The 12,497-nt window shown below is 33.0% G+C and overlaps 1 protein-coding gene across 9 annotated transcripts in view; it reads left to right on the forward strand.

Moving 5' to 3' along the window:
* LOC140751803 (MOB kinase activator-like 2) overlaps positions 1-2,627 on the forward strand; it is an 81,475-nt gene extending 78,848 nt beyond the window's left edge. For all 9 annotated transcript variants that reach the window (XM_073085851.1, XM_073085852.1, XM_073085850.1 and 6 more), the window contains 2 exons: positions 1,481-1,677; positions 2,221-2,627. In XM_073085851.1, the coding sequence (XP_072941952.1) occupies positions 1,481-1,677; positions 2,221-2,364 (341 nt within the window). In that variant the 3' untranslated portion in view covers positions 2,365-2,627. The remainder of the gene's footprint in view (positions 1-1,480; positions 1,678-2,220) is intronic.
* Positions 2,628-12,497: the final 9,870 nt, after the last annotated feature.

The following is a 12,497-nucleotide window of genomic DNA, read 5'->3' on the forward strand; positions in this document are numbered from 1 at the left end:
ATACGATACTTAAATAATTTACATAAATAGGATAAAAAGGAACGCAACCTAAGACAATAATTTGCAATCTGTTGTGAAACATTTGAAATGTTTACGACGTAATTATTATTATGAATAGATTATATATTATTGGTTTCTGGCGTTGAGTCCAATTAATAAATAATTCGCCAAGTACGAGTCGAACTCGCACATGGAGGCTTCCGTACCACCAAATGTTATTTTTTTTTACTTTTTTTATTCATTTTATCATTTTCAACAATACTTAGTTATATGAAACAACAATAGATGGCGTTGGGGTGATGATGAATGATACGTAAATTTTCAATAATACCTATAGTCTGATTCATAATTAGGTGTCCAAAATGTAAACAAAGGTGTTGTCCTCTCAACAAAATATGTTTCAAATGGTAGTTTCTTATTTTTGACAATATTAAATTAATACAACAATAATAAAATAATAATCTAAATAAATTAAGATCAATTCAAATTTTCTAATATTTATATTACCTCAATTTCGTTCCATACAGTAATAATAATAAAAAACAAGGTTTATGGTAGAAAATTAAAATGTGATAATGGTAACACAATCGGAACCCAAGACATTTCTTGTGCAGTCATTTTTAAGTTTCGTAGCTGATGTTGTTCATTTTCGTGATTGTAATCAAACTCGAATGTATTATCGTTTTCATAGCGCGTTTGTTTAATTGTAAATAATTGTAAAGTTTTCCTTTTTTGTTGAATTTGTTAAAGTTTTGGTTTCTTGTTAATTTTGACAGTGACATTTGTTTGTTTACATTTTGGACACCTAATTATGAATCAGACTATAAGTATTATTTGCTCCAACGCCATCTATTTTTGTGTGACATAACTATTTATGGTACAAAAATATAGATGGCGTTGGGGTGATGATGAATGATACGTAACCAACATATAATAAAATTAAAATAAGTATATTAAAATATGTTTTATGGTTCTTATTTGTATTTATTATAAAATACCTACCAATTTTAGAAGTCAACGTAGTTAACTACATGTAATTATGATTACATTGTAGTTAATTACTTTTAATCGTCACATAATTTAACTACAGTAATCAAACTATTTGATGTAGTAATTAATTTGATTGCTGCAATCTAGTAGTTATAACTACTGATTATTTGAATTCTATGGACTTATATTTTGCAATGAAATAAAATGTGGAATAAGAGTACAGTAGGTACATGAACGACTCGCGCGCGTGTATGTGATCTTTAAAGATACATCATTTAATGCAATAAAAAATAAATAAATATGTAGTTATGAAAAGTAATCATGTAATCGTGATTGCAATTACAATTAGTTGGTAGTAATCAAAATGTTTAACTACTTTTTACGATTGCTTTTTGTAATCTGTAGTTATAATAACCGATTACTACATGTAATCGTTGTCAGTAATGAGTAGTTAGATTACATATCGTCCAACGGCGGTGTTCGTCCGCAGCGAACGAGTTCCCCGCGCAGTTCGAGGGCGTGGTGCGGCGCGTGGTGCGGCTGCTGTACCACGTGGTGGCGCACCTGTACGCCGCGCACTTCCGCGAGCTCGCGCTGCTGCGTCTGCACGCGCACCTGCACCTCACCTTCGCGCACCTCACCGCGCTCGACCGCCGCTTCGCGCTGCTCGACCACAAGGAGACGGAGGTACTTTTTTATCGTATACGACTTTTGTCCTTGTAACGAGACCTTGCGATTCACCCGATGGTGCGAGGCCGTTATTTTAAGCCTCAGGTCGGAGGCGGACGTGTTGCTACCCTCGAAGACCGAGTTGAAAAGCCTCGACATAGTTATAAGTATCTATACGGTATTCTATCTTCATACAAACGCACCGAACGCAAGTTATACCTACGCGCCTGGATTTAGGTATGCACTCGGTATGCGAACAGGTGCGAATGTGCCGCAGTGATGAGCAAAATGCCTGGATTCATAAATAAATGGATAGGACGAAGGAAAATTACATACGAATGATAATTTTGCAAAATCTATTCTCGTTGAACATGAACAAATTATAACTACACTTTCCATACCTACAAATTTGAAAAAAAATGCGCTTTTAAATTTATTTACATGTATTTTTTACGGGTCTACAGATGCACTGCTATCAATTAATATAGATTTCTAAAATATGTGCACATCTGTATTCGTAAGATTCGATCGCCTCGTTTACGTGGAGCATACGTCCGGCAGGTGCTGCGCGACTTGGAGGTGGCGCTGCGGCTGACGGAGCCTGCGGGCGGCGCGGGCGGCGCGGGCGAGGCGGGCGGCGCGGGCGAGGACGCGTCGCCGCGGCGGCGCTCGCCCGTGGTGACGCAGCCGCTGGGCGGCGCGTGACGCGGCCGCGCGCGCCGCCCGCGCCGCCGCCCGCGCCGGCGCTCGCCCCGAGGGCGGTACTTAAATTGCAAAATGCCTTTCGCGCCTCGCCCGAGTAGTTGACGCGTGTACGTTCCGTAAGTTAAAGAATTGTTAACTCTATTGTAAATATTTCAATCTGTTAAGTAGTTTTAGGTGATTACGATTAGTTCATAAATTTGTGATTGCTTTGGTTGTAAATAAAAGTGATATTTGTTTAACTAATAAACTGAAAGCTTTATGAATGTGTGTCTTTTTTATTCCCTTCGTCTAAATGTACATTGCAGTAGCGCTAAAGCGACAACAAAATATAAAATAGTAGAATACACGTCAGAGGAAAAGAGAGAGGAGGAGGAGGAGATATGGTCGCATCTTATAATACACGCATCAAAAAAATCTAAGCAATATCGTATCTTTCTAAAACAGAAAATCGTAACATGCTAGAATTATTTTTATATTTAACTGTATTTAGTCTATATAATTCTGAAAGTCATACGGGATACTTCAAAAATAATTTTAAGAAAAAAAAAATTATTTAAACAAATTTATTTTGTTTAAGTATACAAAATCAGGGCGTACTTTTTTTACGAACAAACCTTTCGAGTTTCATTATGATTTGATATTGGCACATTTATTGTTATAAAAAAGTAACTGCTAGATAGGACATACTAACGTAGACGAGATCATTCGCAAGGATATTTGATGATAGTTAATGAGCCCTAGGCATGCTACAAACGGAAACAAAGGAGCACAGGTAGCTTTTCATCATAGAATCGTTTTGTAACACCAGAATTCCCGCAGAATGGTATCCAGGACGAAGAAGAAATTTAACCATCATTACATGACCATTTTGTGCATGTGTTGAGACTGTGGCAGATGTTATCCGTCCGAAAAATTAATTTAAGGCTACGGATCTCGAATGCGGCAATTATTAGCAGAGGTGACGTAAGGCATGGGCGATGTGGCCACGCCCACGAGGGCCCCAGAGGGCCTCGCGCCTCTAGCGGTCAACGAAAAAAAAATAGGTCGCCGGAATAAACCCATCAGTGAAATCTATGTGATTTAAGAAAAAATAAATGTAAAATGTCGAAATAATCTGTCATATATTTACCGATTTGTATGTCCGTGCGCGCATTAGAAACTAAATGTCACTTCGTTCCCCCTCACCCTTGCGGTTTCCATACTAGTCGTCTTCCGCATAAACAAGAACCAGCAACGTGTTGCATTGCAGCTCGAATTTTAATTTCAAGAATGACGTCAAGTTCATCACCAAGGCAAAACGTGTGTTTTCATGAAGATGAAATAGACAACGACATACTGATTGACGAAATCGAGTTGGCAAACATGGTGTAGTCGCGAATGTAATGCTAACGCTTCTCGCGACCCGGCATCGAGCGTCCAGAGGAACGCCGCGGAGTTTTAGTCGGTAAGAGTCCGACATATCCCTTTCGTTCCCCCGGGCGGAAGGGAACCCATGAGGATTTCTCCGCGTTAAAAAAAAAAAAAAACTGGATTGGAACATGGTTTCCACTTATCAGCCTATTACTCCAAAGCGGGTGAAAACAATACTTTCCACGTTTGCTTTTTTTTTCTATTTCTTAATATAAGTGCACAGACGACCATGTTTTCGACATCCATTTTATCAAATGTAAAAAATTTCGTCACTGTCATCGCAAATGCGCGTAGTCGCGAAAAATATGGTGACATGACAGTGACAAATAATTTAATTTCTCCCTGAGAAATATCACCAGTGCGCGCTATCCCTAAGTCTATGTTACGTACATTGAAATGTTACGTTTGAGGGAGTTAACCCTTAACATCACGGGCGGGGTCTGGGGAGACCCCATGCGCCTTTGTTTTGCCCGTATCTTTTTTTAAAAACAAGCTTTGTTCTTGTAATTTCGGCTAATCTCAGTGCTATGCAGAAGCTTTTTATAGGCCAAAGTTCGTCGCACTTTTCCAAAGGTAAATATTTATTTTAGACACGTGGGGATACCTGGAGACCCTACCCGTGATGTTATGTCACAAAAACAATATTCGCTCATATTTATATTTTCGTTATTTTCTAGAATAATATAATTATAATCGTTAAAAATGAGTCGTTTACACATGTTTCTGTTTTTGAAAATTATTCTTAATTTCAAGAGGAAACACTAAGAAACAGTTTTTACGAAAACAGCACGTTCAATTAAAGTAAATCTACTCATTCATTTCACATTCGATAAGATCAAAGAGGAGATTGGTTTGAATAGTCCTGCAATGCATTAAGAAATGACGCTGCAGGTAAAACTTAGGACCTTATTCAGCCAAAGGATAGTGTGTTGTCCTACTTTTCCAAAGACATAAGCGCAATTATCTGCAAATTATACAAAGAACCGTCTTTGTGTAGTGCAAATGGAGCTGGTTATCATGTTCCAATAATCAAAGATTATTTAGAAGGGAAGATACTATATTTGTCAGGTCCAATGTTCAAAAATTAATGTAATTTGTTGAACCTTGCAAAAATAAAACAATTTCCAAACCTATTTCAATGGCAATTACTTACAGCGTACCATGTCAACCGATAGAATAACATAGAACCTTCTTGTGGTATAGCAATATTGCATACGTGTTGTTTTTCTTATTATTATAATTATTTATTTTTGCACAAAGTCTACTGGTTTGGTTCCTATTACATTTGAAAATAATAATAATTTAGTCGAAAGTTGGCTTTTTAATACGCTTTTTTGTTAAATTTAGTTAATTGTACGTAGGTATGTAAAATACTCCAACAAACGAGATATTATTTTGTAAAACGTCCACTAACATCGAAAAACTACCTTTATAATAGATAATAAACACATTATACAAATAATAAAACACCCCTTAATGTATCCTATAGTATAAAATGTAAACAAAGAAGTGTCACTGTCAAAATTAGCAAGAAATAAAAACTTTAACAAATTCAACAAAAAACGAAAACTTTAACAACTATACACAATTTAATAAACGCGCTATGAAAACGAGAAAACATTTGAGTTCGATCAGAATCACGAAAATGAATAATATCAACTACGAAACTTAAAAATGACGGCACAAGAAATGTTTTGGATTTCGATTGTGTTACCATCATGGAACAGAAAAAACAAGTGGAAGTGCAAAGTAGGCGTGGCGCGGGTTCCACTACTAGGCGGTGTTACTCTCACTTGCCTTCAGTGTTGGCAACCGTACGATAATTATCGTACATGTACGATAATTTGATACCACCGTACGATGTACGATTGCGAGTCATTATCGTACGCAAATGTACGATAATTGGCTACTTGAAACTTTTTGGGAAACTGTTTTAATGAATTCATAAACGTATAATATATGCCTTTCATTGATCATTTTTTCGAAAAAAGGGCTATTTATTAATAAAAAATATATTTTTATCACGGTAAACGGAACGCGTGCATCGCGCCTAATGATGTGCCGAGTCGGCCATTTTTGGTATTCGAGTACTTTAGTACTCATATAAAAAAGAATCGAGTCAGTAAAACGACAACAACAACACAAAATTAAACAAGTTTTTACTTGTCGAGTATGCGAATTTATGTAAGTACTCGAGTACTGACTCGAGTCGACCTGACTCGGCACATCTCTAATCGCGCCCGGGTGCGCGGTGCACCCATGTGAAAATCATAAAACTCGAAAAATGACGTGTCGGGCCGGTCGGGCGGTTGAGTGCAATATACATTTATGATAAATATCTATTTTCATTAATAACTAACGCGTTCTTATGAAATGTACGATAATTTTTCGGCAGATACGATAATTTTACGCCCCTGGTACGATCAGCGCCATCTCCCAGGTTGCCAACACTGCTTGCCTTCAAACGAGTCTACTCATGTTTGAGCATCGGTCCGAGACAGATGTTTGTCAAATTCAATAAAATAAATTATTAAGACATATTCTGCTATTTTGGAATGTAAAAATGATAGCAGAAAGAAGACAATTAAAAATGGAGGTGTTTCGTACCATCACTGAGTACAATTTTATTTTATATTTCTTAAAATCTTAAAAATATCAAATTTATAAATAATTTCCATATAGTCATGCTAAAATCAACCTTACTGCTTTCAAATAAAGTTCATTTTTAATTGATTTCACCATACCAAAACGTCTAGAAAAATCCACGCTACTCAATAAGTGATGGGGGCAAGTATAATTTTTCTTATCGATATTTTATAATATACATTATTATAATGGTAAAATATTTTAATTAGAAAATAAAATTATATACATCTAAAATTAGGGTTTTGCGGCGAAAAGTATAGTAATACCTACTACGTAACAGCTACTGAGGTGTACTCACATATCATATCTCTCATGATATATCTCAATATTTTTCCATAGCTTGGATTTATGAGTGCTACTAGTAAGGAGAAATAGACAGATACTATATAATTGTTAAGGATGGCGGCCAATTACTAAATGTTTAACATTTATATATTTACGTTATCTCATTTAAAAAATATATCTATGTACAAAAATACGTAAATTACGACTACGTAATTTACGTATTACTAACGTACGTATTTACGTACGTACTAACGTAGTATTTAAAGTCTTGAACATTTTAACCTAACAATTTTTTTTATAATATATTTTTAAAACAAATTTCGTGTATTGATTTTTACGACTTCTACGAAACGTACGATCTTGACACGTAACCTACCATTGTTGTACAGTACCTATGTTATTTTTATTACAGTTCTTAATAATTAAACCTTGTTTAATTTTAATCTTATCCCATAGATTTATTATTCACATTAGATTGAAGAGTATCGATAATTTTATCGTAAATAAACTCTTTCGCACTATTCCAGTAGGAGAAATATTACGCAAGTTTGGTCCGTAAGTTTAATGTGCTTAGGGCTATAATTGCATTAAGCCCAATCACTGCCATCTATGGTCAAGTAGCGGAACTACATTTTCAAATACTAAATGACGTAAATGCTTTTAAATGTTGTAGCAAAATAAACCTTAATATTATATGCGCCTAAGTTGTTTTTACGTATTCATTCTGTATATTTTAGTATAGTTTCGAGTTAACTATAAACGACCAATAAAATGATATTTACTTTAGTAGTGTTATATGTAACAAGAAAAACGCAAGTGTGAGTTTGGAGACAACGGTTCCGATACATTCGCTCGTACTTACCACTTCTACTTGCTTTTCTTTTCTATGGTTACCATTATCACATTTTAATTTTCTACCATAAACTTTTTTTTATTATTATTACTGTATGGAACGAAATTGAGATGATATAAATATTAGAAAATGTGAATTAATCTTTATTTATTTAGATTATTATTTTATTATTGTTGTATAACTTTAATATCGACAAAAATAAGAAACTACCATTTGAAACGTATTTTCTTGATAGGTCAACACTTTTGTTTACATTTTGGACACCTAATTATGAATCAGACTATACATTTGTATTTCGATAGTTATCAAAACATATTGGAAATATATACATTACACTCATGGAGTATTTCTGGACCCCACGCGTGACGTTACCTTATTGGAAATTGCGCGTGTACTTAAGGGTTAATGTAAAGCTAAATTATTGTGGGGTAGCAACTCATCTCCCTCGGCCGACATTTTGAAAGAGGGGTGCTAATGGCTTTCGGGGTATATCAAGCTAACTATTAGTCGCACAGAAAAATTGTAAGAACAAGTATGATCTTAAGTTGAATTATCTTGTAAAAATTATTTTTGCATAAAAATTGATAAACTTTCATTTACAACAGAAAAGATAAATAATTAAAGTACTTAAACATAATCTACAATTTTATATTAAAAAATAAATAATAACAAAATTAAACTTATAAAATAAAAACGTCGTCCAAATCCTTTCTTGTGGCATAGTGCCCAGAACACTGACAGCGTTACCTCGCTGAATAGCGAGGCTATTTATACGGGCGAAATAGCTGCCAGCCCTCTGGTCACCCGATGCGAAAAAATAAAAATTGCATTATAAACTATATTTTTTAATACTTTATAAACACGAATAAATGTTATTGATACATTGACGTAACAGGAAAATGTTGCCAGTACCCTACATTGTGAATAATTAAGTAATATAAAAAATGTGTTACGGGGTAAGTAATATAATCATTGTTTTATTTAAAATTTATGAGAAATACTATGTTACACCAAATCCAAATTAGATACGTATTTGGTTTTAAAAATATCTGAAAAGGTTACTCTGTTGCAGCGTGATGTTTTTGTAAATATTGTAAGGTCATATTAGGCACTTGACAGTTATAATAATAAAATATGAAATATGTTCGACATGATAGGTCATAAGTAAACATAAATTATGCAAAATTTAGTTTAATTTTTCATACATTCAAAGTATTTTTTTTTATATTTTTTTTTCTGTGGATTGCAAATAAACATCCATTTGTTTTACATGTATATTTTATACACATGTTTTTAGATACTTTTTAGTATTTAACAAACAATAATTTTAGGTAAATATCTTATCTATGGTAAATAATTTTTAAATATAGGCGATTTATAGTGGCGCCTTTGCCATACCGCATACGTACAGAACTTTGTCGGACCATAACTAATCTGTATTTTATCTGTAATTCCTGTGAATGTCATTTATGTCATGAACTGTGAACATGTTACATGATTTTGACAAACGTAGAATTTCACATCATACTAATCCATAATCTGTGTTTCACACGTGTGAAGAAAATTATAGTGGTTAACCGTTAAGTTCTCTTTCAATTACATCGGCAGTTTAAGACCGTACGTTTTTCATTAAACTATAAAACAGCCTGCATAACCTTTATAAGATTTGCGACAAATTAGAAAAGTGAACCATGTTTCGTTTACCATTCGGCGAGAAAGCAGATCCCTTGGAAGAAAAACGTTTGGCCAGAGAAAATACTATAAATAGTTTAATCACATTTTGTGTTCTTTGCGCTGCTATCAGAATTGGTACGTTGTTACATATTATTTTAGTATGTTATACAATTTAACTAGGTAAATTTCTCGACGCACGATCAGGGTGTCGGACAAATTTGTAGTACTTTATTCCAAATAAAATTAAACCATATAAAGTACTTAAGATAAAAACACTTTTTGTTTTAAGGTTAGTCGAATATGACTAGCATGTATTTCGACTTATAGTTGTGCTTCTACTAAAGTTTTGGGCATCCGAGACGAGTTACTTAAGTAATGGTGCAGTTCATTTATTTTCGAATGATCGGGATACCGGAATTATGTAAGACCAGTGTTTAAAAATGTGGATCTTGTTTATAGTTACTAAGTTACTATCAATATCTTATTTAATATTGATTATGGAAACACTGGCAACCATAGATATAGGATGTCAAAGATACACAATGTCAGATTAAACGCGTTACCAAAACTTATAAGTGTATGTGTGCGTAATAGTGTTGTTACCTTCATATTTTTTATCGATTAACATCCAGTATTAAGTTGGCAAAGTAGCTTTTGTGTTCAAATTATTACAAAAAATAATGAAATAATAATTTATTAATATTATAAAACATAAAACAAGTATTGCGAAATATAAAAAATTAAATTAAACGATACATAACTCATAGAAATGTCTTCTTCGAAATATTTGCTACATATAACTGGCGATTTATTTGGAATCCAGTCTGGTCGATTTATTATTTTTATCCATTTGTCACGAACCTCGCTTGATCGACTCGGTTTGAAAAGATATAGGTGATACAAAAATTATTCGAGTTATAATAACAGGGTATTTGACATAAAAAATCAGAATTTGTAAATTTCGTTACTATCCATCAACCAAGTTTATGTTCTGTTTATATAGGAAACAAACGATATAAAGGATATAAAGGAATAATATTTATTTTTACAATATATTATCGACACATTATCGATACAATATGACGTCACCATATTGTCAAGCCCTAGCGTGGATTAATAATTTAGTTCTCGTATATATTTTGGTAACTTTACTTCTAGCTATGAAATATATGTATTTATAGCAAGATAAATTAATATGAAATTGTATAAACTATGTATAAAACCAACTAATATGAAATTTGACGAAATATTGCTTAAAACCCTGGGATAGAAAAATCGTATTTACCTGTGAAACGTATACTTTTGTGGATTATTTTTCCTTGTAACAATACACTTAACAATACAGCAAGACACCATTGTAACCAAAAATCAGAAATACATAAATAGTAGTTTGATTTTCACTAAAACATTAAAACGTCTCGTAGCCGGGGGAGCTTAAGGCCGCTTATTCGAAGAGAAATTGACACACTGTCACTTTTGTTGGCATCTCTTTCTCTCTAGTAGATTGTCTATATGAGTTGACATATGTCTGTCTCATGCTTTGTTGGTCTTTAGCGTAGCGAAAAAATTCTAAGTCTATGCTGGCAACACATGGTAACTATCTTCTAAATAATATAAGAAACGAGTTTAAACTACGAAATCCTAGTTTTGATAACTTGTAAATAATTTTTTCAAATATAAATATTTTTATAGGAAAAATCCAAAGTTTCTGTGTGAAGTGTGAAAATGATGTTGAGTCGATGAATTTAAATAGACAAAATATCTGTTTTAAACACTAATAAAATCCAAACAGATTTTTTAAGCAAGATAATAAGATAATGTCAAACATTATCGATAACTTGGTACTACTGTAAAAAATTGCATGCTTGCTTATAAGTCCAATTACATATAGCTACCACTTGAACTTAAGTATTCATATTGTTACCTCATAACATAAAATGTTCTTCTATTAAGATAGTAGTTCATTAAATATTAATGAATTAATAAACATTTCCTTACCTTTAAATATAAATGATTTGGAAAGTTATGACCACTGATATTGACCTTATCATGAAGATCATTTCTCCAAGTAGTGCCTCAGTCCAAATTTATTGGTAGTATAACTAGTCCGAACCATAATTAGGTGTCAAAAACAGTGGCGGACTAAGGTTGTAATAATGGTAACCCACTCGGGCTCGAAAACATTTTTTGTGCCACCATTTTCAAGATTCGCATTTGTTAAATTGTGTGTAGTTATTAACTTTTTGTTTTTGTTGAGTCTGTTAAAGTTTTTGTTTCTTGTTACTTTGTTAGGGTTTACAATACCTGTAATCGTTTTTTGACGGTGACATTTCTTTGTTTTCATTTTGGACACCTAATTATAAATCAGACTATACCTCACTCAAATAATGTTCCTAATTTTTATATTGCTAAATTGAAAAGATTGCATTTATTATACTCCAGAATGATTTAAGTATTACATTTCTGTGTATCATTGTCTCACTGAAAGATATTCTTAGTATCAATAAATGTTTTCATTCTATTCACTATGTATTGGAGCATAAAATGTTTTAGAAACACGCAATGCAATCAATTTGAGCTATGTGTGTGTTTTATCTAAATACTTTATTGTATGTATTTATGTATTATATTTGTTATCTTTTATCTAAATTCTTTATTGTGAGAGGGAATGGATTTCACAGTATCATAAATACTTTTTCAAAAATAAAATTACACTGCTTTTTCAACTCCATACATGATAATTTCAGAAAGATCTAATTATAACTTTTTATTTTTAGTGGTTGTTGGTAGTTAGTAATACAGACTATGTTGAAAAAAATTAAAATGTCTAGCTATTACAGTTGGAGGTACAACTCAGTAACAGATCGATACAGCAGTATACAGCAGATGCTTAGTAATGGGGTCCAGTTTTTATCCTTTTGTATGAAACCCTATCTATGTTGATAGGGTTTCATATAAAAGGGTAAAAATATGATAATAAAAATGATTAATGATATCTATATTGTATATTATACATAAAATTGCCATTTAATTGGAAACCTACAATTAATTCCAATGATTATTATAATTATTATTGATTTTGTAATATATTCTTTCAGCTCCGGTATTAATTAAACACATGTAGCCCTGAAGAAATGCTACAAGCGGATCTTCATGCTCGTGTCTTATGTGCTGAGAGATGGGATTTTCTTTTTGGACAAGATAGATAGAATAGTTCCTAAGTTTAAAATAATAGTTTTAAAAATGTAAGGGCGTAAGTTAAGAA

The sequence above is a fragment of the Epargyreus clarus genome, unplaced genomic scaffold, assembly GCF_041222505.1.
Source record: "Epargyreus clarus isolate Ecla_fem2 unplaced genomic scaffold, WU_Ecla_fem_2.2 ptg000023l, whole genome shotgun sequence".
Taxonomy (NCBI): Eukaryota; Metazoa; Arthropoda; class Insecta; order Lepidoptera; family Hesperiidae; genus Epargyreus; species Epargyreus clarus.